At 42.6% G+C, this 27998-nt stretch overlaps 1 protein-coding gene across 4 annotated transcripts; it reads right to left on the bottom strand.

Annotated features, from left to right (window-relative positions):
* Nucleotides 1-18: 18 nt before the first annotated feature.
* On the bottom strand, nucleotides 19-27932 carry LRRC66 (leucine rich repeat containing 66). 4 transcript variants are annotated; one of them, XM_045992933.1, is made up of 6 exons: nucleotides 24625-24944; nucleotides 22170-22664; nucleotides 9009-9178; nucleotides 4067-4256; nucleotides 2397-2783; nucleotides 19-2360 (listed from the first exon to the last, which is right to left on the bottom strand). In XM_045992933.1, exons 1-6 carry the CDS (start codon nucleotides 24851-24853, stop codon nucleotides 586-588), a joined length of 3246 nt encoding a protein of 1081 aa, XP_045848889.1. In that variant the 5' UTR covers nucleotides 24854-24944; the 3' UTR covers nucleotides 19-585. The 4 variants fall into 4 exon arrangements, with proteins under 4 accessions (XP_045848889.1, XP_045848897.1, XP_045848880.1 ...); XM_045992941.1 differs by lacking the exon at nucleotides 24625-24944 and adding an exon at nucleotides 27808-27932 and having other exon boundaries at nucleotides 19-2783; XM_045992924.1 differs by having other exon boundaries at nucleotides 19-2783.
* Nucleotides 27933-27998: the final 66 nt, after the last annotated feature.

The raw sequence follows: 27998 nt of genomic DNA, 5'->3' as shown, positions 1-27998 counted from the left end.
CTGGGATAAAGCCCCACATTGGACTCTCTGCTCAGCGGGGAGCCTTCCTCCTTTCTCTGCCTGCCTCCCTGCCTACTTGTGATCTCTCTCTCTCTCTGTCAAATAAATAAATAAAATCTTAAAAAAAAAAAAAGACTGGGATTAGATCTTTGAGGAATGCTCTTTTAGAGGGCAAGCTGAGGTGGACAAGGGGTGTCGGGAAGGAAGTGGAGAAAATACCAGAGAAGCAGGTGGATACACAGAGGAGAACACAGCTCCTGATAGCCCAGGTTGGAGAGTCCCGCCAAGGAAGGGCCAATTAAGGATAATGGCAGGATAGCTTCTCCTTTTTACAAAAAATACCACTTCTCTTCCTGAAGACTGATTTTTAATTTACATTTCCGTCTACAAAATGGTCTCTCTTTTGACATCACTTGTGAAAAAATATTGACTTGCTCTGAAACCTTCCCCTCACCACTTTATAGTTTCATGATCACCCTCCAGAAAGCTGTATGGTTCTCTGTGCAGAATGTGTTGAAGATCTGTTCAGCAGACCCAGATGGAAAATCTGGGTCCGTCTAAGGGCTTCAATCTGAACGCAAAATGTTACTTGAGTTCCCTTTGATTTTCAAGTTCCGCATCGTAGTAGAGCAGGTCCTCGTGCAGCCAGCCAGCTCCCAGCAGGTGGCCCCGGGTCTGCCTTTGAACATGGACGTGAACGTGGTGTCTTTCTGACTGCAACAGGTTCGCTTCTGAGTATTTACTCCCCTGTCTATCAGCGACGGGCTCCTGTGCTTCTGGTGAGCTGAGTTCATCTGGGGGCTCTTGATGTAATGGTGTCTGGCTCCTGGAACAGTTTTCAGCATGACCCTCCTCTCCTCTTTCACACTGGAGAGTTGGCTCATCGCTACTGGATTGTAACACTTGTGTTCGGCTTCTAACCTTTCTGGAATCTGAGTCCTCCAGAGGGCATATGAACCCCTTGCTCGCATCGGTGTCCATCGGGTGGGAGTTCCTGTGGCCTCCTTCCGAATGTTGTTGTGTGGGTTGCCAGGTTTTACCTGCAGTGATCTTGAGAGGAATATCATGTTGAACTGTGTTTATTTCCTGAAGGCAGGGTTCGTGTTTATAAATGTCTGAGTCTCTTTCACCACCGTCGCTCTCGTCAGGGTCTGGGGGACCTTCAGCCGACCATGGCGGTGTTTGTGGTACAACATCCGCATTGAAAAACTCTAAGTCTCTCAGGGAGTGATGCCACATTACGGTCTCCGATAGGAGAGCTGCGGCGTAATCACCGAGGACCGTGCCTGGGAGCTCATCACTGGTGGGACTGTTACCGCCCAGCGATCCAGGCAAGGTCCGTGGACCCTCACATGTATCCGTGTCAGAGGCACCTTCCAGACGATTCTCACACAAATCGGAGTCTGGACCAGAAATGAGAGGTTTTTCAAAACAATCCTCCTGATTCTCACTCTCCTCCAGATTCTTCTCCAGTGATGTAACACAGTCCCTCCTCACCCCTGGGTCCCCATCCTCCAGGGGCTCGCTGGCTCCGAGGCTGTCCCTGCCATGTGTCTCTTCTTCGGTCTCATTTCTTGCATCCTCCGAACTTGTCGAACTTAGAGTAAATAAAGACCCTTCATCGGAATCAGATTCGTAGTTGCTGTCCGTTGTGTACTGAGGGCTCGAAGGAGCCCGTTCCTGCACTGGTTCCACGTTAGCAGGAATGACACGCGGGTCATGGCCCCAGGCTGGAGGAAAGACGGGTGGTGCCGGGCTCTGCTCTCCCCAGTCCCTGAGTGGGACTGCACTGTGGGAGGCCGGAGACCCTTCCTCAGCGCTGGTCTCCCGGAGCCTTTGCTGCTGTGTGTCCCCCAAATTCAGGTAACCGCCCCCTTGCATTTCCTTGGAAAACTCCGAAGGGAACTGCTCATTCTCTCCAGCCCTCTGTGCGTTCATGCGCATTTGCATTTTGGAGAGTGAAGCTGCCATTTCTCCTGGAGGCGCGCGGGGAGAACCTTCCTGTGGCCCAGTCGCATAATTTAGTTCCCGGAGAACATATTCCTTGCGGGTGTGATCCCGTCCTGCTGGAATTCCTTGGTTATGATCAGCATTTGGACGTCCTGGGGGAGCGGAACAGGCTGCGCGGTCACTCAGAAGTATGTCATCCTTCCCCACTCCTGGCCCTCTGCTGTCACTGCCCAGCCCCCGGCTCCGGTGGCCCCGCTCGCGTCTGCCCTCTCCTGCGGCTCCATCGGGGATGACAGCTGAGCGGGGGCGGGCGGGCTCTTGGAGGGGCCGATCTGTCCTCCGGTGCTGGGCCTTCCCCGAAGCTTCCCTGTCGCCGCAGAAGCCCTCATTCCAGTACGCGTTATCCGCGCTATCCGCGTTATCCGCGCGGTCCGAGCTGGGCCCGCGGTCCGAGCTGGGCCCCTTGCGTCTGCATCTCTGGTGCCACAGTCTGTCAACGAAAGGCCTGGCGAAAGCCCCCAGGCAGAAGGCCACCAAGAACGTGATAAACACAGCCAGGCAGACGGCCAGGGCGAGGTCCTGGGAAGGGTCCCCCTTTCTGCCAGCCGCGGGCGCATCCCCGGGGCTCCTAGCCCGCCTGGACCGCCGGTGGGGCCTCCCGCTGGCCGGGGCGCCCTCCGTTCCCGGGGTGTCAAGGCGCTCAAACCCGCCTGCCTGGGGCCTCTCGGCTCTGCCGGGCGGGAGGCTTTTCACAGGCTTCGTGGGACGGTGAGGAAGGTGGGTCTCCCCGGAAATTCTGCTTTGGGGGGTCCACCGGTATGCGTCCTCATCCCCTGCAAGCGGGGTGGGGGGAAACACAGTGAGTGGACATGGAAGAAAGGCTCTGTGGGTCCCCCTCAGTCCTCACCTGACTATGTCTCAAGGGCACACTGCGTGACAGCAAGTAGTTTTACCAACTGATGATGGGCTCAGGTCATGATCTCCTGGGTGGGGAAATCCAGCCCTGAGTGGAGCTCTGTGCTCAGCGGGGAGTCTGCTTGAAGAGTCTCCCCCCCTGCCCCGCTGCCCCTCCGCCCACTCATGCTCTCTCTCTCAAATACATAAATAAATCTTGAGGGGAAAAAAAAAAAAAAAGACTTCTCTGTGATCTTGATTTCTTCGGAACCTAGTAAGCATGGCTATTTTTCTACCTAAGTGGCAGTCGTGAGTCATGAACCGAACAGAGTCTAGGACTCATTACAAAAAACCTTACCCTACCCCCCCACTCCCACATCCAGTTAGGTGTTGGGAGATTTAGCCCAGATGGTTAATGGCAAACAATAGTTTTCCAGAATGTTCAACTCTAGTAACCTAGTCTAGCATTTTGGGAAAATGTCAGGGAATAAATCAAAGAAAAATATAGTTTGAAATATGTGTGTTTTGTGTGTATACACACACACACACACACACACACACATAAAATAGGATTATACTTTCATAGGGTTAGCATGCATTTTATTTTAATTCCAGTATAATTAACATATAGTGTTTTCAGAGGCAAACCCTTTAAATAATCATGTCTCACATTTTAAAAGTTCATTTTTTGATCAATTATTTGTTAAGGATTGGGATTGGGGCGCTTGGCTTCAGCTCAGGTCATGATCTCGGGGTCCTGGGAACAGCTCAGGTTGTGATTTTGGGGTCCAGCAGCCTCAGGTTCCCTGCTCGGCAGGGCGTCTGCATCTCCCCCTCCCTCTGCCCCACCCCCGCTCCTGTGTGTGTTCTTGCTTACACACTCTCTCCAATAAATAAATCTTTAAAAAGAAAGAAAATTGGGATAAAAATGTGACATTTTGGGGCTTTGTTTCCCTGTGAAATTACTGTTTTTGACCAAATCCAATGATTTCTGAGCCACTGGAACTAGGTTTCTGTGACCACGTGAGGACAATCATTCATGAACCAAGGGAGACAGGTACCAGTGACTCTTCTGTGACACAGCCCATGGCTGACTAGATGCCCAAATCAACACTCTGGCTTTCAAGGGGACTGTCGTGGTTTCCAAGGAGACTGACTATTTCACGTGCTTTTCTCAGTTCAGCTGACACCATCGCTGGGAGGAGAGGCGCCACCGACTTACCCACAGACTCGCTGCAGATGCCATTCCATGCTTTCCTCCAGGAGTCAGAAATGACATTTTGGAAGGCTGCCACGCTGTAGTCACACTGCCACGGGTTGTCGGCCAAGTCCACCTCCAGATGGGGAAGTTCCAGAGCAATGACCATCATGGGCAGGATGGCGGTCAGAACATTGTTGCTGAGGTCTACAACCTATTTGAGAAGAAACAAATATAGGGCAGTCTGTGAATGAAGACATGTAGAGACAAAATTAACAATAGTTACAGATATTGTATACATTGCTATGGAGGCAATACAAATTTAGGTCTGATTTGACAGTTAAGGGAATACTGAGTTTAAATTTCTGCTCTGCCCCTAACAACTCTGTGAGCCTCAGAAAATGGTTCACTTTTTAGGAGCCTCCCTTCTAGGGTGGTTTTAAGGGTGTATGTGAAAGCTTTCAGTATGTGCCTATATCAGATGCCCAGTCGTTTCCCCTTCCTTCTCTCCTCTGAGTGGTAATTTGTACTTTTAGATAAAATCGAGACTCCCTGTGATTATCAAGGTCTAGAATTAGATACCAGGTCTAGAATTTCTGGAAGCACTGTGATCTCGAAAGTGACCAAAGATACTGGGCCATGAGAACATAGAACACAAAAGAACCGTGGTTGAGAAGTAGCAAAGAGAGATCTTTTGGATCAACAATTATCTCAAGGGTAGTAGTACATTTCCCTGCATCGATGGCCACCTGGTATATACCAGATGACTAACTTTTCTAGTCTAATCAGAAATGAGGGGGAACCTGGGGAACAAAAAGTCTCAGTGGCTCTGGAAACATAGAGCAGGGACCTGCAGAAGTTGACTTTGGCCATGACATGATACGGCAGGGAAGGGAGCTGGTGTAGCTCTTGCTACCGTTTGCAGAGTGCTGCTGTGTAACAAGCATTTTACTGGGTGCTTTGACCTCTCCTTCCCCTTTTCACAGAGGAGGAAACTGGGCTAGGTCACACAGTACACACCACAAAGCCCCTAGTACTGGGGCCTGGTACACAGCGGGTGCTCAGTAAATAATGGAGGAAGGAGTGAATGAATGGAGTGTCAGAGCGGAGATCCGATCTAGCACCAGGGCTGCATGCCTTCCACTCTGGAACATGCTCTCTTGGAGAGCCTGGGCTCCCACTGCCTGGGAGGGAAAGGCTGGGGTGAGGAGGCCGGGAGCAGTAGGCAGCAGGGGGTGGGGGGCAGGGGGCTTAGGGAGGGCCAGGTGGTAGGGAGAAGAACAGAAAATCATAAAAGAGAAAATGGAAACCCTGCTGGAAGGAAAAAAAAAAAAGGCGATGAATGAAAGCCAGAGAGGCTGAATGTCACCCAGGTCAATTGTTTCATAAACAGCAGGGAAAACCAGCATTGGCATCTTGGGTTCTATAAATTCCTAAGAAGAGCTGATTCAGACAAACAGCACCATGACCAAGACCACCACGTGCAGAATCAGAATTCTCCCTGAACTGAGGTAGTGAGGGTAACCTTTCTAGTGCTGAGTAACCAAGCAGTCTTGACTCCCAAAGGAAGGTTGCCGAGAAAAGGAAGGAGGAGACTTGGGGTTGGGGGAGAAAAAACTACTTCGCTTCGCCAGGCCTTGCCTGCGATCAAGAGCTTTCTTACGAAACCCCCATCCCAACAACAGAAGGGAATGCTCCGGTGTGTTTTGGGCCGTGATTTGCCTTTTAGTGCATCTGCATTTTCTTCATACCAGCATCTTATATTACAAACCATGGAACCGAAAATAAAACTGAAGCAAGGACAGAAAACTCATAAAATGATTCAGGAGGAATAAAGGTGAAAGCAGAACAGTCTAATTTGCCTAAAGAAAAAGCCATCTACCATCATTGGAAAGGGGTGCGCATTATAGAAAGATTGGGAGGCAATGAATGTTGTACATGAATCACAGTATCCAAGAAGAATGGGAAAGATTAAGAAAAGGAATGCCAATTTGAAATGCCAGTGAAACTTATTTCATTCCAGCGAAACACGATGATGACTTTATGCTTTGAAAAATCGATCTGGCTTCTGAAAAGATTCCCACGTGGGAAGACACAGAGCGTAGTGTAAGTACTAAATACATTCTCCTGAAAAAGAAAAAAAAAAAAAATCAACATCTCTTTTGATATTCTAGCTTTCTGGTACCAGATAGTTTCATCAGGTTCTGACACCAGTTTTTAGAGTCATTGGCAAACATGTAGATAGGATAATGGGAAAAGAGACATTGTATGATCCTGGGCATTTCAGGTGAAGAGAGAATTGCAAATGATTTAAAACATTCTTGGGGCTAAATGTTTTATGCTAAAAACATTTTTAGTTTGCCTGTAGCATCTCTTCCCTGTGAGCTGCCGAACACTTACGAAGCAAGGTAAAGATGCGTAGGAAATAACAACAGACATAGGGCAAGCGCACACATAAATACACTTACGGTTAGTATACAGTATGTGAAATGCGGTTCGCAGGCGATCCGACAACTCATTTGTGGGGAGTTGGGGAGCACTGCCAAGTGCTCTTTTCTCATCTGCTCTGATAATTACTGCGGCAGAGATGGTCCCCAATGGTCCTATCTCCTTCCCTGGAGAGGAGGCAGAGCCTACCAGTTGGTTCTAAGCCAGCAAACATGGCAGAACAGTGTGACGTCACTCCCATGATGACACTGTATTAGCTTGTCATGTTTTTCTTGCTAGCAGGCTCTCCTTGAGGCTCTAAAGTGAGCTGCCAGGCCATGAACTGCCCTATGGAGAGGCCCATGTGGCGCATGGCTGAGGGCAGGCCGAGGCTGACAGGAAGGAACTGAACCCTCAGTCCCACTGCCCACTGGGACCTGCATCTTGTCAGCACCCATGTGGGCTTGGCAGAGGGTCCATCTCCAGCTGGACCTTTAGGGGAGTCTCCAACCCTGGCCAACACCTTGATTGTGGCCTCTTGAAATACCCTTAGCAAAGAACCCAGGGCCTTGCCTGGCTTCCTGACCCCCCAGATCAGGATGTTTTATGAGACAGTATGTGTGTGGTTTTGGACTGCCAACTTGGTAGAAATTTGTGACCTACCTATTCATGAGCATCATTCATTTATCCATTCCTTTGTTCAGCAAGTGTTTTTAGATCCACATTATGAATTACATACGCTAAGCACTAGAAAGCAAAATCGATGATGATGTCCGTCCTCGAAGATTATGAAGATGAGGCACTAACAACGAACGATACCTAAAACTAAATGGTTTCAGTTGTGATAAATGCAGTGAGGAAAAAGCAAGGGAGTGTCTTGTGCAATGAGGCTGGAGAGGCAGGTGGGGGCCAGCCCTTGCTGGGAAAGCTTAGAAGGATTTTTATCAAGAAGTGGCACAGTTTTGTATGTTCAGAGGGTGGGGTGCTGTGGCCACTTTCGAATTTCTATATGCAGTCCACGCTCAGAAAGACCTTGCTATATTCCAAGTACCATTCAAAACACTTTATGTGCGTTAAAACATTTAAATCTCACGAACTTCTATGAGAAAGGAATGACGTTACCTCCATTTCTCAGATGAGAAAACAGGGACAGAGAGACGCGGTGACTTGCCCAAGATTTCGTGGCAGCAACGTGGCAGAAGCTAGGTAGGTCTCAACCCGGGCAGCTGAGCCCAGAGCCCACTGACCTTACTGCTGCCTCACTCTCCTCCCTTCGGTAGAGGAAGGACCTGGGGGGCCCTGGCTGACAAGTGGCAGTTGGAATTTTGTCTCCCACGTATACTTGAATAACAGTTTTCATAAAACTGGGAAAAATCAGCTATGCCGAGGCTGTCTAGTATGATGGCCCTTTAGCCACACATGGCTTTCGAGCACAGAAATGTGACTCATCCCACTGGGCTGTGGGTACAGATCATATACGCCAGGCTCTGAAGTCTTAGCATGAACAACAATGTAAAATATCTCGCTAATGATCTGTATATTGGTTACATGAGTTAAGGATAGTATTTGGGGATACTGGGTTAAAAAATATATTACTAAACGAAATTCACCTGCTTGTTTTTACTTCCTGAATCTAGTTACTAGAGCGTCTAAAATTGCCTACGGGGCTCGCAGTTTGTTTCTACCGAATGATGCGGGGCTGTGTAAAGAGTGAGGGTCTGTGATGGAGGGTATGGGGGACTGAATCTTTCCCTAAGACCTGGCTAGATGTCCCACTGGAAGCCCCTTGGCCTTTCTAAAGGAGCATCGCAGGGAGACTGTAATCCGCCCCCACCCACCACCAAGAGTGGGGAGGGTGGAGCAAAGTGCTTGGGGCAGGAGCTGCAGCGGCCAAGCCCCATCAGGGCTTTGGTTGGGGGTTAGGGGGAATGCCCTTCCGTTCACAGCTGTCAGCATGTTAGTGAGATTAACTGCAAGGTGCCTGAGAGATAGGCACGTGGGAAGGACTCTACAAGTATGGGCTATTATTATGATTATTTTTATTATTTACGCCCCATGTGGGTTTGGAAGCAACGGAGTCACTGGCCTTCACGGCCCCACAATGTCCTGTCCAAGGCTGCTCAGCATCGCCCGGAGGTGGCTGGGAGGAGCGGCCTCAAGTGCTCCAGACTGTGCAAGCCCGAGGAACCGCTGACCCATCCTGCAGCTCAGGGCGGGAGCCTCGGGGATCACCTGGATTGAATTTCCTGCCAACCGGTAAGTGGAAACGGGGAATTGGATTTAATTTGATTTAGAAAATAATGTGCCAATTCTTGCGGCTGAGTATTATGTTCGAGTGAAATTCATGTCTATGACTGAGGCATTTGATTTTGAGGCAAGAGAAAGACTTAAGCAATTTCAGCTGAGCCTTAAAATAGGCTTCTAGTTTTTGACTAATAGCCAGCACTCCTGGGTGCGGAGAAACTCTCTGGCAGAGATATTCTAATGTAATTGTCCGGCTGCCTGCGTATTGGAAATCCTCTAAAAGTCACTTTATAACCTGTAACTTCTTGAGGTCCTTGAAGGCTTCTGGATGAATCCTGAATATCTTGTTGCTTTTTAAGTAGAGGTTCTCCAGCCGCGGGCAGTTCCGGAGGTCCGACAGACCGATCTGCGCTATCCCATTGAACGACAGGTCCAGACTCTGTAATGATTTCAGGTTCTGCAGCCCTGTTAAGAGGAAAAGGCACGTTAAAATATCCAGGGGTGATGTTCACTGCAGCATTGTAGAACGCGGTGAAACCGTGGGGACACCCTGTGGGGCTGTCCGTGGAGGGCCGGCTCAGCGGCGCAGAGGACAGGGATTCTGTGTATGGTCACTGCGGGTTGCAGGACAGCCCAGAGTAGGATTCCAGCGTTCCTGGGGGGAAAAGAGCCTCACGCAGACAGATAACACATGTTCTGAGCAAGCGGAGGAAAACGGCCAGGAGGGAGATGAACTGATGGGTCAGTAGTAGTAACACTCCACAGTTCTTGTTGGTCCTGTAACACTTCTAGGCATTCACTTATTTTTCATAGGTAATAAGCTGTAGCGAGGTTTTGTTTGCTGGCAAAATTATTTACTTGGGTTTTAGTCTCTGTCTTTGTATCCAGAGAGTAGCCAGGAGGCCCATTCGGCACAGAACACAAAGGCTGGGAAGGAGGTGCCAGTCATAGCCGACTTCCAAATCTGATTTCCCACACGAGTCTCCTAAGGATGCCCTGCATTTTCCCAATTCCCTTCTGCTCTGTTCTCACAGTTTGTGTCTTTTTTTTTTTTTAAGATTTTATTTATTTATTTGAGAGAGAGCAAGCAAGAGAGAGAGAGAGAGCATGAGCAGGAGAGGGTCAGAGGGAAAGGGAGAAGAAGAATCCCTGCTGAGCAGGGAGCCCAATGTGGGGCTCCATCCCAGGATCCTGGAAATCATGACCTGAGCCGCAGGCAGACGCTTAACCGACTGAGTCACCCTGGTACCCCTCACATGTCGTCTGTTTCTTCAACCAACTGCTACTTAGCAGAACAGGTTGGTTCAATTCCAGAAGGGAGTATTGCTTGTCTACGGTCTGCAAGGTACTCATTACCAAATTGATTATGCAGAGATGATGACTTAATGTAAATAGTCGGACATCGATGTTATCATATGTTCACAACAGCTGAACAGATTAAGAGGTCATTAGGACAACTCAATCAAAGCATTAGGAGCCAGGCACTTAGTGCTGAGGACAAACAGAGCACAGCATCCTCGTGTTGGAGTGAGTGATAAGACATACACACGAGAAAAAGTTCCTGGTTATCCGAGCCCTTACACCCCAGTATCCTGCTGTACAGGGAACTGGTGTTTGCCTGTCAGCCTCTTAGTCAGATGATTAGTCCTTTCGGGGAGGAATTCACATCTTTATTAACTCTTGCAATGCCTGGAATATATAATAAGCTAGAGGTCACATTCTTTGACCTGCACAGAGATTTAAAAATTATGGAGATAACAATAAAGATTCAGGGGCACCTGGGTGGCTCAGTGGGTTAAGCCTCTGCCTTCGGCTCAGGTCATGATCTCAGGGTCCTGGGATCGAGTCCCGCCCGCATCGAGCTCTCTCCTCAGCAGGGAGCCTGCTTCCTCCTCCTCTCTCTCTCTCTCTCTTTGCATGTCTCTCTGCCTACTTGTGATCTCTGTCAAATAAATAAATAAAATCTTTAAAAAAATACAAAAAAGAATGTCATTAAAAAAAAAAAGATTTTTTTTTATCTTTTTTTTTTTTATCTTTTATCTTTTTTTTATCTTTTTTTTACTTGTGATCTCTGTCAAATAAATAAATAAAATCTTTAAAAAAATACAAAAAAGAATGTCATTAAAAAAAAAAGATTTTTTTTTTATCTTTTTTTTTTTATCTTTTATCTTTTTTTATCAATAAAGATTCAGTACAAAAATCTGCATTTCTAGCTTCTCTTGAAAATTCAGAGGTTCCAACTGGCACGAGATAATGCTCAGTTGGAGCTGAAGGAGGACTGCCTGCTTGACCTGGGGCGGGCGCTTACAGAAGAAGATGGTTTCTTTGTACTCAGGCCTCCATCAAAAACAGGAAAACAAAGGACAGGCCAAGAAGCTGCATGTTTAAAAAAACGGGGGGTGGGGTGGGGTGGGGGATGCTGGGTGGCTCAGTTGGTTAAGCGGCTGCCTTTGGCTCAGTTCATGATCCCAGGGTCCTGGGATTGACTCCTGCATTGGGCTCCTGGCTCAGCGGAGAGCCTGCTTCTCCCTCTCGCTCTGCCTACTTGTGTTCTCTCTCTCTCCCTCTTTGTCAAATAAATACAATCTTTAAAAAAACAACTGGAGAGAACCAAGGCTGATATTGAGGTGGCACAGGCTAGTAAGAAATACTTCTGTATTGGTTTGTAAATAACCACTGCCAGGTTCCCGTGTGCTGCCCCATGGCCCTAGGTGCAAAGCTGGAAAGCCCAGGCTACGGGCCCAGTGGTTAAATATTTTGAATACAACCCTTAGAGAAAACATGTTTCTTCATGGAGTGAAGAGTATTCCTACACATTTTAATACGCAAACATATGGGTCTGTTAAAAAAATGCAGCAATAAGACCCCAATATATAAGAAGCCGTAGTTTCCTCAACACTGGCAGGGCACTTGCCTGGCCCCACGTGGCTGTGAGCTCATAGTCCCTGTAATGTCTCGCTGCTTAATCTGAATGGAACACAGAACCTAGGAGTTCAGTGGAGGGAAGAAATCATTTTATTTTATTTATTTTTTAAAAAATTTTATTTATTTGTTAGACAGAGATCCCAAGTAGGCAGAGAGGCAGGCAGAGAGAGAGGAGGAAGCAGGCTCCCCACTGAGCAGAGAGCCCGATATGGGGCTCAATCCCAGGACCCTGGGATCATGACCTGAGTTGAAGGCAGAGGCTTTAACCCACTGAGCCACCCAGGCACCCCGGAAGAAATCATTTTAAAAGTCCTGTTTAATTGTATACTCTCTTTATGCTCTAAGCACTTCACAGACATCTCCTTTAAATCATCAAAAAGTCCTGGACATTGTTAGCATCTCGTCAATGACAAAACCTAGGTGCAGTGAAGTTAAGAACTTGCCCCATGTCTTAGTAGGTGGAGCTGTGGAGCTGGGATTGAAACTCAGATCTTTTAGCTGTTAATGTTTAACCATGAACATTTCACACACACACACACACAAGCAAAAATAGTAAACACGTGCTGTAGGACTTATATATGTAGGGGTCAAGTGTATGACAATGCCTGCACAAACACCAGGAGAAAAGAGGTGGAAGAATATAGTTGTAAGTTCCTTGTGTTACAGGCCAACAGTATAACACGACATAAAACAGGCTGAGATGTCAGGATGTGTATTGGGAATCCCAAAGCAACCACAAAACAACACAAGAACAGCAAAGAAGTATGGCTAGTCAGCCTGCAGAGGAGATAGAGAGGATTAATTTTAAAGATACGCAATTAATGCAAAAAAAAAAAATCAGGAAAAGATAAAGGGGGGAACAAAGAAGAGAAGGAACAAATAGAAAAAAATACCAAGATGATAGATAGAAATAACAGTCTAAAAATACCAAATAAAAGGCAAAGATTCCCAGTTTGGATAAAAATTCAAGAGTCAACTATACAATTCCTACAAGAAACCTACTTTAAATATAGGAACATGAGCAGGATACATGTAAAAGGATGGATAAAATAGTCTTTTCTATAAATGGTGTTGGAATAATGGCCCGTCTTTAAAAACTTCTATATGTTATTCACCCCACATACAAAATATTAACTCAAAACAATTTTTTAAAAGATTTTATTTATCTGACAGATATTACAAGTAGGCAGAGAGGCAGGCAGAGGAAGGGAAGCAGGCTCCCCGCCGAGCAGAGAGCCTGATGTGGGGCTCATTCCCAGGACCCTGAGATCATGACCTGAGCCGAAGTCAGAGCCTTTAACCCACTGAGCCACACAGGCGCCCCAAACTCAAAACTATTTTAAAACTATCATAAACCTAATGTAAAAACCTAGATTTTAGGGCACCTGGGTGGCTCAGTCATTAAGCATCTGCTTTCGGCTCAGGTCATGGTCCCGGGGTCCTGGGATGGAGCCCCGCATCGGGCTCCCTGGTTTGGCGGGAAGCCTGCTTTGCCATCTCCCACTGCCCCCAGCTTGTGTTCCCATTCTCCCTGTCTCTTTCTCTGTCAAATAAAGAAAATCCTTAAAAAAAAAAATCCAAAATTTTAACCTAAATATAAATAGATCATAAACTTAAAATATAAAATGTAAAAAAAGTAAAGTTATAAAACTTCTAGAAGAAAACATAGAAAAATCTTTGTGACTTTGGATTTGGCAAAGATTTCTTAGATATGAAACCAAAACACAATTTATAAACTAACAAAGTGATGAAATATATTTCACAAAAATTTAAAATTCTGCTCTTTGAAAGACATTGTTAAAGTAAAAAAATACTCAAGCCTCAGACTGGGAGAGAAAATATTTACATATCACATATCTGTGAAAAGTCTTGTATCCAGAAGAGATAAAGAACACTAAAAACTCAGTAATTAAAAAAAAAAATTAGAAGCTGGCCAAAGATTTATATACATCATCAGAGACATATGGATGGCAAATAAGCACACAGAAAGATGTTCAATATCAATAGTCACTAGGGAAATCCAAATTACAACCACAATGATATATGGCTAAAATTAAAAAGATGGCCCATACCTGGTATGGGTAAGGATGTAGGACAACTGAAATTCTTACACAATGCTGGTGGGGATTTAAAATGATACAACCACTGCATACAATACTGGCAATTTCTTCAAAAGTTAAACATCTACTTGACATACAACTCAGTCCTTGTCTGCCTAGGTTATTTACCCAAGAGAAATGAAAGCATGTATCCCCACAAAGACTTCGTTTCATTATCTTTTGACGTTGATAGGAACAGTAGCAATAATCCCTCTATCATCTCTGATACTGGCCGTTTGTGTCTTCTTATTTTTTTTTTTTTCTTGGTTAGTTTGGCTTGATTAGTTTAGAAAATTATCAATTTTATTTTATTTTTTTCAAAGAAACACATTTTGGCTTTGTTGATTTTATCTACTGTTTCTCCTGTTTTAAATTTCGTTGATTACTTCTGCAATTTCTATTATTTCTTTTCTTCTGCTTGCTTTAGGCACACATGGCTCTTGCTTCTTTAATTTCTCAAGGTGGAAACTTACATTTTTGATTTTAGACTTCTCTTCCAGTGGATGCTTTTAATGCTATACATTTCCCTCGAACTGCTGCTTTTGCCATATCCCACAAATTTTGATAGACTGAATTTTCATTTTCACTTAGCTTAAAATGTTTTCAAATCCCTCTTGAGACTTCTTCTGTGACACATGTGTTATCTAGAAATGTGTTGTTTAATTTCCAGAGATTTGAGGAGTTTGTAGCTTTCTGCTGCTGATTTCCAGTTTAATTCCATTGTAATCTGTGAACATACTTTGCATGCTTTCTGTTTTTTATTCAAGTTTGTTAAGTTGTGTTTTATGGCCCAGAATGTGGTCTGTCTTGGTAAACATTTCATGTACAGTGGAAAAAAATGTGAATTCTACTATTGTTGGAGGGAGTATCCTATACATGCCAGTTAGATCAAGTTGACTGACAGTGATACTCAAGTCAACTACATCCTTATTGATTACCTGCCTGCTTAATCTATCAACTGACAGGGGAGTGCTGGAAGTTTCCAGCTATAGTGGATTTTTAAAATTCTCTTTTCAGTTTTCAGTTTTTCCTCACATATTTTGACACTCTGTTGTTAGGCACATTCACATTTAAAATTAATCCATTTTCTTCAAGAATTTGCCCCTTTATCCCCTTTATATAGTGCTTTATTTATCCCTGATAGTTTTCTTGTTCTAAAGTCTCCTTTGTCTGAAATTAATATAGTCACTCCACTTTTCTTTTTACTAGTGTTTATCTAATGGTTTATCATTTTTTATGATTTTTTTAAAGATTTTATTTATGCATTTGACAGACAGAGATCACAAGTAGGCAGAGAGGCAGGCAGAGAGAGAGAGAGAGAGGAGGAAGCAGGCTCCCTGCCAAGCAGAGAGCCCGATGCAGGGCTCGATCCCAGGACCCTGGGATCATGACCTGAGCGAAAGGCAGAGGCTTTAACCCACTGAGCCACCCAGGCACCCCGGTTTATCATTTTTTAAATGATTTTACTTGACAGAGAAGGAGAGAGAGAGTGAGAGCAAGAGAGCACAAGCAGGGGGAGCAGCAGAGGCAGAGGGAGAAGCAGGCTACTTGCTGAGCAGGGAGCCTGATGAAGGGCTTGATCCCAGGACCCTGGGATCATGACCTGAACCAGAGGCAGACCCTTAACCGACTGAGCCACCCCGGTACCCTTAATGGTTTATCTTTCTCCATCCCTTTAGCTATCAGGTTTATTTATAATAACCGAAAAAGACAGCCAAAGTGCTCACAAACAGGTAAAAGTATATCCATGCAATGAATTCTGGCAATAAAAAGGAATGAACTTTTAATACATACAACGCCATGATGAATCTCAAAGTAATTATACTGAATGCAAGGAGCTATACCAAAAATGAAGGTACATGTCATTTAACTGCATGAATATAAAATTATGGAAAATACAAACAAATCTATAATGTTGGGAAGGAGATCATTGGTTACTGAAGGGAGAGGATGGGTGGGAAAGATAAATCATAAAGGGCATGAGGAACTTTGGGGGTACAGCTAGTTCATTATCTCAACAGTGGTGATGGTCTCATGGGTCAGTGCGGTTCAGTGAGTCAAAGGACAGATCAAAGAGTGCTTAGCAGACAGACGAGCAGGGGCCTCTGATAACGTACAGACTTACAGAAGTCTGACCAACAACAAGATAGTTGATGGGTATTCTGAAATTCACATGAACTCTGAACTTTTGCAGAAAAAGAATGGAAATCATCTACAGTTACCCATTGTACCTCAGATCACAGAAGTGACCATCACAGCAAAGACTGGGATGGGGAACAGAGAATTAGAGACTCAGGATGATCAAAAGGCACTAGAGGGGGGGCGCCTGGGTGGCTCAGTGGGTTAAAGCCTCTGCCTTCGGCTCAGGTCATGATCCCAGGGTCCTGGGATCGAGCCCCGCATCGAACTCTCTGCTCCGCAGGGATCCTGCTTCCTCCTCTCTCTCTGCCTGCCTCTCTGCCTAGTTAGAGGGGAACTGACATTGTTCAAGCACCTGATACGTACCAGATGCTGTGAGAAATGTTTCACGTGTATCATCACTCTATGTGTTAAAGTTTTTACAAGTACTATCGCTAACCCTCATATCCTCCCCATATACGCCATCATCCTCAGTTAAAAATAAGAACCAGGCAGCTTTTTATAGGTTAAGTGTCTTGTTTAAGGTCAATTAACAGGTAAATAGAGTAATATAAGAGGTATAAGGGTAAATAAGAAGGATGGGACCAGAACATCCTAAGCATGGGTTGGGCAGGGGCAGATAGGGACTTTGAAGGCAGAGAGTTACAAGGATACCCCCTTATTTGACTTCCTTCATAATATCAAGCTAAGATCCCCAAGAGGAAGGTAAACTTCTGCAGATAAGAATTAAGACTGTTAAGTGCAGTTACACCTCCCACCTGAAAAATTTCCATTTCCAATTTCAGAGAATTAAGGTTTAATTCTATTAAGAGTACTGGTGAAGGGGGCACCTGGGTGGCTCAGTGGGTTAAAGCCTCTGCCTTCAGCTCAGGTCATGATCCCAGGGTCCTGGGATCAAGCCCCGCATCAGGCTCTCTGCTTAGCTGGGAGCCTGCTTCCTCCTCTCTCTTTCTCTCTGCCTGCCACTCTGCCTACTTGTAATCTCTATCTGTCAAATAAATAAATCTTAAAAAAAAAAAAAAAAAAAAAAAAAAAAAAAAAAGAGTACTGGTGAGGTCCTATAGATGACATTGTTTGCTTAGGGTTTCCCAGAGTAGAGTTGGGAAATTTGAGTAAATCTTCCACAGTACTTGGGTGCCTTTCTCCATGGGGAAATGTGTTCTTTTAAAAATTTTGCATGGTGAATCAAGGTTGAGGGGGTACTCAGGTGAACAAAAGAAGTTGGGAGGGGCAGTGACAGCTGGGGCGTGGACATCAGAAGGTAGATTCCGTGTTTCAAGAGAGGGGAGTTGAACATTGGGAGGAAAATATGGAGGCACTTTTGTGGAGAAGGAATTATTTGTTGAACTGTTTTCTTTTTTTTAAAGATTTTATTTATTTATTTGACAGACAGGGATCTCAAGTAGGCAGAGAGGCAGGCAGAGAGAGGAGGAAGCAGGCTCCGCTGAGCGGAGAGCCCGAAGCGGGACTCGATCCCAGGACCCTGGGATCATGACCTGAGCCGAAGGCAGCGGCTTTAACCTACTGAGCCACCCCGGCGCCCCTGTTGAACTGTTTTCTGATGATCACATAAGCCATAGGAGGCAGGAATCTGATTAGTTTTTGCATTTAAGCAGCCAGAGGCATTTTTATTATTTCTGAGAAATTGTCTTGGTATCTCTTAGAAGAAAGGCCATAGAGGGTACACCCAGACACTAAATTGCCTTAGGAATGTTACTTTGGACTATGAACTTCTTAAATGCTCTCCTAAGAGTGATAATCTGATAACATAGAACAATGATATTTAGGGGGTTATGGCTTCAAGTTCAAAGAGTATTAAGAATTGGAAGAATCTGAAATGGTCCTAGACAAGATATTTTATTCATTAGGTCAGCCCTCAGTGTGGTCAGTTTTATATAGGTGAGCCAAACACCAGGCCCTCTTAGCTTACTGATATACATTCATGTGACTATTTTAGAACCTGACCCAGTTTTGAGAATACAGCTTATTGGTATTTCCATGATTCAACAGCAATCAGGAAGAAATATGAAATAAATAGATTATAACATATTTTTGTTTTTACCATATACTGGTTATGTTTTTTTTTTCCCCCCCTCTCCACCAGTTTCAAATTCAGGTATTATTTTGTCTTATTTTAACATCTCTTGGGTTCCAGAACTTAATGTGTTAAATGTTAGGCTGTCAAATCTGGTCTGTCAACCTAACTGGAATCCCAGGAAGATGTTGGTCCTTCTGCATTTCCAGGTACTCTATGGGCACTCCAAAAATACTGCTTGTGGGATAGTTTAACTGGAGATTGATCCCATTGTTTGAAAACTGATTTTTCTGCTACTACCACTGTACTCCAAAGATCTGGGAGCAAGGTGGAATCAAATCAGAAGGCTTAAATTCAGAGCCAGCTAACGGTTTTGTAAATTGCATTGGCTGACACTTGCCTTGGGTGTTTCCCCACCGTGAAGCTTGTTGGTGACATCACAGCTGACTCTGACGACATGAGATCAGTTGAGTCTGGGTGAGTCAGTGTGAGCTTTCGCTCCTACAAAGGTGGGCCTTCCCGAGTGAAAGCGACTTTTCATGGCTTCTGTAAGCTGTCACCATTTGAAGACGTGGGACAGGATTTAGAAAAGCACACATGTGTTACAAGGCCGGTTGCTTGATTGCTACTTTGTGAGAATCTCTGATTTATTATTATTTTCAATGAATGCAAGCACTTCTATAAACAGGCAGACACAAATGAGTCTCAGCTCATGAATTATGGGGGCCAGGCCTTCCACACTGCAATAGCTATAGAACATTTTAGAAGATAACTTGAGATTTAGGCAAAACCGAATTGATAATTTGTTTCTAAGTAGACTGCTTTTCTCAGTTTGTGCCAAGACAGAAAAAATAACTAATATTTGCAAAGTACTTTACACGTTTACAAAGTACTTTTCCCACATTTTAAGAGCTACCATTTACTATGCCAAATGCCATGTTACAGTAGGTTCTTGAAATACATTTTTCCTTGAGTCCTCACAACAATTCTATGAGTAAATATTATATTATCAATATGTTATCTTTGTAACAAAATTTTTTAAAAATAAACTGTACCCCCAATGTGGGGCTCAAATTCACAGCCCCAAGATCAAGAGCAGCATGCTCTACCAACTGAGCCAGCCAGGGGCCCCCAGATGCTGCCTTTAAACAGGCTCAGAACAAAGGAATCAAAGAGCAAAGGGAGGGTCAGAAATAGAATGGTACTCCAGGCAGCACCTCGCTTTCTTTTACCAGCATTCCCCCTCCAAAATGGGATTTCAAAGTCAGGGTGACTGAGCCACCGTCACAGAATCGTAGAGTGGCAAAGGGATGTTACAGGGGGCTCGACTGAAGGATATGGCGATTAGAGGAAAATAATTCAAATCACAAAATGCTATGGATAAAAGAACTCTGAATTATATCCAGTTAGATTCACAGCTTACAGTGGCCTTCCACCATCAACTGGTTTCATCTCTCTACGGTGTCATCTGCTAGAATTCTAATAGAGTTTCAAATACAGGACTGGCTCATTTCACCTTTTCTTCTCCTATGTAAGTGTAACATTTTCCCCGATTTCTGGGGGAGGCAGAAGTTCAACTTGGAAAGGAAAGATGGGGTTGTGTATGCATTTTATAGGATAGGGGTGTTTGGTCCTTAAATGGTATTGTATTCCCTCTGACCTCCAATTAGCTCTGGGGAATACATCTGCCTTAAGGAGATAAGTTAAGTGGTGGGATAATATTTTGACATATTACTCTTTTATCTCTATGTCTCTCTTTCCATTTCTCCCCATTCAACCAGAAAGTAGGCTCTGTGTTAACTACCCCAGGGGAGGCACAGGGCAAGGCAGAAAACAGAGGAGTTTATAAGTCTTTCTGGCTTTTGTTTCCAAAGGCCTAAACCTTTAGATGAAAGGAATTTCTAGATCTAGACAGAGGGTTTTGAAGAAACAGAAAAATGTGAAGAATTTTCTTCAAACTGAAAAAACTGAAAAGAAATGTTCTCTGGCTGGCACGGTTGGCAAGGGACACACATAGACGGAGAGAGACACACACACAGACACACGCACGTGCACATGCACACTTTGATGCCTTGTCAGGGTATAAGATTCTAGAGCTGTGGTACAAATTTGGGGAAAAGCAGAGGAAAGCTGATGGAAGACTGATATTAAGTACAAGTATCTCACACCCCATCCCCAACTGAGTCTACTAGAATGTGAGCTCAGAATCAGAAATTATGTTGGGTTATAGACAACAGAAGGTTATATCTCTACTACACTTGAACTTATGGGTTGAAATTCACATCTACCGTACTAGTTAAAATTATGTTACATCATATGCATATTGTAGCTACCGTGCTGATCGTCATAGTTATAGCAAAAAAATGGCAGTAGTCTAAATGTTGTTTGATTAACCCAGTTATAATGTATGTATATATCAAAGCTATTCAATAATATAAAATACTATTTATGAGATTGCTTAATTATAGAAAGATGTTCAAAATAGACTGTGACATGACAATACAAATTATGAAATATTATGGAAAGTCTGATCCAATTTTGAAAGAAAAATATGTACATAGGCATGAGGAATAGACTTAAAGAATATATACAGTTGATCCTTAACAACACAGGATTGAGGGGTGCTGATCCCCTGCACAGTAAAAAATTTATGTATAACGTTAGCTCCCCCTAACTACTAAAAGCCTGCTTTTGACGGGAAGCCTTGCCCATAACAAAGTCAATTAACAAATATGTTGTATGTTGTATGTATTATATACTGTAGATGTTATTAAGAAAATTGTAAGGAAGAGAAAATATATTTACAGTGTTCTGTGGTACTTATAAAAAGAAATCCATATATAAGTAGATCTGTACCAAGGTCAACTGTATTACATGAAGGACTTAAAACTTTTCTCCTTTAATTTTTTTTTTTTTTTAGGATTTTATTTATTTATTTGACAGAGAGAGATCACAAGTAGGCAGAGAGGTAGGCGGGGGTGGGGTGGGGGGGGAAGCAGGCTCCCCGTGGAGCAGAGAGCCTGATGCAGGGCTCGATCCCAGGACCCTGAGATCATAACCTGAGCTGAAGGCAGAGGCTTAACCCACTGAGCCACCCAGGCACCCCTAAATTTTTTTTTAAATTACTAATGTTCTACAAATAGCAGGGTTTTAAAAATAAGAATACAATAAAAATTATAAAATAAGGTGCAATTAGTTTATACTTCACACTGAAAATCCTGCACATTGCTTTCATGAAAAAGCTTAGGATGGGAAGACTCTTCCCTTTCCCACATAATTCTGTTGATCTGATGACTGGAATAGTCATTCCTTCACTTGGCAGGCTATTGCCAAAATGATGCTTCAAACAAGACCAAAAGCTGGGGAAAAAGCAAAACAATAAAATATGAAAGGAAAGAATGGAAAATAAGAAAAAAAACTAAATATGCATAACTTGGGATAGAGGGAAAAAGGACAATATCCTTACATTTTCTTTTTTTAGCAGAATTTCTTATATAGGGTAAGTACTTAGCAAATAGTGACCAAGACTAAAAACAAACAAGGAAAGGAAATTGTCTAGCACTCCTGGATATTAAAAAAGGCAAAGGAATTTGCAGATTATGAATCTGATATCTTTTCTTAATAAAATATTGGTGATTAGTTAAGGAGGACCAACATGTGGATTACTGAATGCCAGAAGTGATAAGAATTTATTAAACAACAGGATATGTGGAGTATTCTGTTAGAAACCAGGATAAAGAATTCTGATTTTGATTTGATAATAAGAAAGTTTACATAGTGATCATACAACATTAGCATATTTCTCGTCTACACTTGGAGGACAATTGGACAAGCAGATGCAAAATGTATTCTAAGAAAATAAAAATTATAAATATGGCAACATACTTAATTTGAATTGTGCTATACACTGAAAACATATAAACTAGTTATTTCTTAGTACTTTCTATATTTAGTAACAAATATATGATAGTCAATGTAGATAATCTGAAGTCATTATTTAGCATTTAAATACTTCCTAGTCTCTCTCAACAAAGCTCTATTACATTAATGTAAGTTATAATGATGAGATTCAATTGCATTGGCTATGAATTCCACATATTTTAACTTGAAATTCCGCTAAGAAACTCATTTATCTGTCCTGATGAAACTGCTTTACTCTTAGCAATGTCCTCAAAGCTGAAAACAAACATGGAATTCTTACGGGCATAAAACATCTCTTTGTTTCTTGGGCTAGCCCATCTTTTAAAACTGTACTTACCCTTGGGAATGTCGGTGAGTTTGTTTCTTTGAAGAATTAACAACTTTAGAAACGGAAGCCCATGCCTGCCGCTGCTTCTGTGGCGTGTCCCCCACCAGGACTTGGCACTGGGTAGATCCAGAGAGAGCGAGTGGATGGAACTGTTGCTGAGGTTTAGTATTTCCAAAGTGTGGAAGTGTGCAAGAGGGCTTAAGCTGATGTTCGAAATGTGATTGTTACTGAGGTCCAGATGTTTTATATTCCAGCCTTTTCTCACGCGAGACTGTACGAGATCCCTAAGGAAACTGGCACTTGCATCCAGTGTGGCCGCTGGCTGGGGCATGTCCACAGGGGTATCATGCTTTCCAGTAAATGAACAATTTGTCAGATGTCCATTCCGCTGGCACGCCAAACTGAATAAAATACTGCCTTTTCTGGATGGATTTGTCATTGTTCCGGTGAAATAAAGACCTGTTAGCATTGTTAGGACTCGGAAATGTAGGTTTTTCATAATGCCTAGAGGAAGGAAAATGGACTTATTCAAAATAACGTATGTGACAATTAACATCGAAGAAGCAGAAAATTCAATTTTCAATTTAAGGTTTAGGAAAATTATTTTGCCTTGATTGCCAATTTAAGTACATTTGATTTCTTAGAACTTGGAGCATTAAAATGTAGCTTAAAAAATGGTAGAGCTATGGGGCGCCTGGTAACACAATCGGTTAAGTGTCTGCTTTGGCTCAGGTCCCAATTCCAGCCCGGAGTCGGCTTCTTCCCCTCCTTCCCTCCTCCCTACCCCAATCACACACGTGCTCGATTTCTTTCTCTCTCAAAGGCTTTAACAAAATGGTAAAGCTATAATATGCAATTACACTTATGTCACAATTTAAAGAAATAACTCCCCTGTTTTTCTAGGAAATATTCACTTGGGCCTCACCTCTGTGCCTGTTATTCCAGGAACACTCACCGTGCAGTATGCTTTGGAGGAAAACCTACCAAGATTAAAGACTTCTGTTTTCTTGCTGGTCATTAGTACTGAGCAAAGTCTATTATGCTTATCTACAACCTGTAATCAGCTATGTGGTTTATTATGTGAGTGACAAGCCATCCAGTTACACTAAACTATGAACTATATGAAGGGCAAGTTCAACTCACAAAGCAGACTCTGAATTAAATTAAATTTACATTTTTTGTTACTTTAAATTTTGAAATTAGACACAACATAAGCAAAATGGGTTATAAACATGATGTTCTGCATCAGCACCATCAGGGTGTAATGAGATACATAAATATCAAGTATCATTTTCATCAAAGTTTGAGAAGCAATTGAAAATTTTAAAGTAAGTATCTACAATGGCTAAATGTGCATACACAAAAATTTTCAAAGAAAATGGATAGTAAACTCCCCCAAAGACTATAAGTTCCCAGAAGGGCCATGTTTTCCAAATATATATATTTCACATATTTCCAAATATATATGTGTGTGTGTATATATAGAGAGAGAGAAAGAGAGAGAGTTCCATTCACAAGAGACTCAATTTTTTTTTTATGACTAGAAGAACTACACATATATATAATTCCTCTCCCTTCTCCCCATGTTTTATATTTTCAATAGTCTGTAGTCTGTCCCAAGGCTATGCTGTTTGGATAAATAAGTGCACGGAGTGAATGAAATGAAACATGTAACTTTTAAACTTTGATTTTATACAAGGTCAACTCTCCTACATTTTAAAGGGCACCTAAATCGAGGTACACATGTCCACGAACCGTAACGGTGCCCTACAGCATAGAGCAGTGATTTATTTTGATAGTGTACCTCTTACACAATATCAGACGTTGAATTAACTTGTCCAGCCAGAAAGACATTTGTCTCTATATTCAAAGCCACAATCATTTTAAATACAATTGTAGACCATGTTAATGTAACAATATGAACAATCCCAAAACACGGTCATTCACAGGCACCTTATTCTGCAGTACTGAAGAGAAAACATAAGTATTTGTCAATACTTACGGGGGCATGTTAAAAATTTTCACTGACCTGGTTCTTTTTAAGTTGAGGTTTATATATTAACTAATAAATTTGAGTTCAAAAAGCTAGATAACTTTATGTCTTAAAATGAAAGACACTGATCTGTAAAGGAAAATTATGTGTATTATATACAGACTTTCATGTACTAGGTAAAGAACTCCTGAGAACTCCAGAAAAAACTTTCCAAGGAAACTGGAAAACAATTAGGTAAAATGTCAGTCTTTAAATGGACACATTCAAGCCTAAGTATGAGGAAGCCGAGATATTGGAGGTGTGTGTGTCAGAGAGTGAGATAGGAATGCTCAGGAAAAAACAGAAAGCACAACAGAAACCAAGAGGCCATTCTTCTATAAAAGGGAAGTTAAAACAATTAGAAGAAAGCAGAAGGTATGTTTGATAAGGTGTAGGAAGAACACAACAACAGTAACAGTTTCTAAGGCATACCTTCTGGTCCTGGGGTAGTTTTCAAATGGGTCTCTGTCTGGATACAGCCAGGTGGGTGGGGATTTAGACCTGAGCCTTTAAAGCTCCACCCATCTGCCCTTGGAGCCTCCCTGCCCCTGGAAACCTTCGCCCTTTCGTCTTCCAGGCTCTGGCCTCTTGCCACAGTGACCGTGTGCACATTCCCCTGGGACACGGAGGGAAGAGCCACTAGAGAGAGACAGTCTGCCATGCACAGAGGGTAGGACTATCGAAACAGCAACCATACAGCTTCGAAATGATGAGCTCTTGGATTCCAGACGGATTACGTAAACACCAACGTATTTAAGTATACTCAAGGTATAGTTAAATCTATCATGTTTGTATGATTAAGTAGAAACCTGTCAGAGTTTTAATCATTTAAAAAATCAACAGCAAACAATTTACAGAATCTTTATTGCAAAGAAAGATTAATAGTTATTACAAACTGAATTAACTGAAACTCAGGTTAGCAATCCAAAACAGTTATAGGTTTATTTTTATATGGCATAATTTGTAGTCTTTGCCCCCTCAACACTTTTTAAAAGACTACTAAAAATATTAGCATTTCAGTGGCCTCTTTTTCATCAAGCACCATACCGTTCTTATCTGCTTTAAAAAAAATCCTTTCAAAGCTAGGTAGAACTTCCACCTTTCATCATTAGAACTATCACACAAAATTTATTTCATTTTTGTCATAACGCACAAAGAATACAAATAAGGATATATTTAAATCTTGCTGAGCATATATAGACAGTCCCCCCCTTGTGTTGTTTTGCATTTTCCCTGCTGCCTGTTGGACGGTTTCTGAAATACTTTGCTTTTATTTCATTTGTCTCCCTTGTCATCGCGATCTCTCTCTGAAGTAGTGCGGTTTTTTAAACAAGCACAAATCTACCCCCTCTCCTGGGAGCCTGTCGTTGTCTACTTTCCCGGAGTCTGCTTCTTGGCCTATCAGTGCTCAAGGCAGGGGATGAACAACCAGGAGAAAGAGGCAAAGTTAACATTTCGGTTTTTGAAAAATACCATCTGGTGGTGAGAATGAGGAGCTGAAGTTTTACCATTATGCAAAACAGATCGCAAGTGAAATGGACGGTTTGTTCCTGATCTCATTTCCCGTGAGTTTTCCAGGTCTACATCTCAGTGAAAAAGCAAAGGCTACCTGCAAAGTGTCCTAAAATACTGTACCTGTTACCTTTACAGTCCTATAAAAACATCAAAATATCCTCTCATGTTAAAAGCACTTAATGGAGATGTATCAAAACACAAATATTTCTCAAAGAGGAGTAAAAATAGATTGCTTCTTGAATTATACTCAATAAATACTTTGTAACGTAGTGTTTTGTGGTTTTTGCAAAAATATTTAGAGACTTTCAAAGCAAATCTAAATAGAACAGACAAGTAAAGAATGTGAAATTAAAAATAGACTATGCATCTGAATGAAAATTCCAACGGATTTTTCTGATCATGCAAATATGAAATGACACTGCATATATTCAAATAAGATCTGACTACCACAACAATTAATAATACTCAGAGGTCAGAAAGTTCACTTCTTGGGTGACGGGCATTAAGGAGGGCACGTGAGGTGATGAGCACTGGGTGTCGTATGTCACTGCTAACTTACTGAACACTGCATCTGAAACTAATGTACTATAAATTGGCTAACTGGATTTAGATAAAAAAAATAAAGTTCACTTTCCCCCTTCATTTAAAAACTGCACTTAGTATTATATATGAAGCTCATCTCTTTCAGTGCACTTTAATGACTGCTCGTAATCTCTAAGGCATCTGGTTGCCCTATCAGAGAAAACTGTGCGTAGCCTGAATGCAGATCGCTTTTTGTATCGATTTTCTTATGTACACAGTTCAAAGTGACCACGGCAGAATACTGTTAGACTTGAACGCAGAGCGGGGCTTATGATTTATCTCTACTGCTTATTTTACAGCAAACTATTTTGAAAACTTGGCCCCTGATGCTCTGTGTGTGATTAATAATACCAGAGAGTTCCTTTTAAGTCAACTATAAAATACATTAAAAATCAACCGGCTTGAGGGTTGTAAATTATGACAACGGGATAGGGATATGAGGAGCAGAGATCAGTTCTCATACTTACTCCAAAGCTACTTAAAGACGAATTTTCTCTATCAGCACCCTTCACACCATGCTGCCCAACTTTGTTCAGGCCCGGCACACACTGCAACGAGTGCTCCTTGAATGGCGCAGTGGGGCGGACTTACCAGCCATCCCCAGGCCCTCAGACTTTCACTGTGTTGCCCTGAGGCCTGAGGGCCTAAATATCTTAGTGCCTCTTACCCAATTCGGGTACCCCTAGGGGCCAAGGCCCATCAGTTAGGAAACTGCAGTAGCCTACAGCGAGGCTAACTGGACTTCTCTATCGCATAATATTTTGGAATTGGCACAAGCTAGTTTAAAATCTGATAGCAGTTGGCCAATTTTTTTGACATGAGATTGATTTTTAATTTTTTAAACTAGAGTAAGCATAGCTGTTTTATTTGATCCTTACCTGCTTAGGTGAGTCTGAATTTGTCTCTGTCCATTTTTAAATATTAAGACTTCAGTGCAGATAGTGAAAAGGACACAGTATTTGGAAGCAGGTACATTTTAGGTTTGAATCACATGTGAGCTCCCATCCCAACCCTGGCAGCTATTACCCTGTGTGACATAAGGTAAGTCTCTTAAGTCCTCTGATCCTCAGTTTCCTAAGGGGAAAACCTGGGATAATAACCCCTACATCCAGAGCTGTGGTGAGAATCAGTGATGTTACAGACGCAGTGCCTGGGACAGTGGCTAGGATGAGTCATGTAAACGACAGCTGTCATCAGGATCTAACAATTAAAGCTGGTGTTTCAATTTCTACCACATTGTGAACATTTCATACTCATCAATATTTAGCAAGTAAATATTCTATTACAGAGTATTTTCATCCTAGTGCAAAACTAAGAAACCATAGTTTCTTAGCAATCACATATGTGACGTTCTTTAATGACTTCACTTGCATTGAGAACACAGCTGAAAATTAATGCACTAAAAATCTGAGACCATTCTCTTAGAAGCCAAAAGACAGAGCATGTAACATTTACTAACGGTGCACCTTTCAAACCGCTTAAATGGGTGTATCCCCGTTAGTTACCAAATGTACTTACAGTGAGTCAGCGGGCTTTTAAAAACACTTCTTTAAAGATGAATTTTGCTTGTATTCACTTCTGATAATTACTTTAGAACTGTAATTTGAAGATCAGCGCAACTTAATGAAATGTATTCAAATTTAAGCTGATAATCTTTTAAATATGGAGATTACATAATAGGTACAGTAGTGCTCTGTAGGTGAGAGTTA

Source organism: Meles meles, chromosome 2 (genome assembly GCF_922984935.1).
Source record: "Meles meles chromosome 2, mMelMel3.1 paternal haplotype, whole genome shotgun sequence".
In the NCBI taxonomy this organism is placed as follows: domain Eukaryota; kingdom Metazoa; phylum Chordata; class Mammalia; order Carnivora; family Mustelidae; genus Meles; species Meles meles.
Note: the sequence above shows the minus strand (reverse complement) of the source record. Positions and strands in the feature narration are given on the sequence as shown.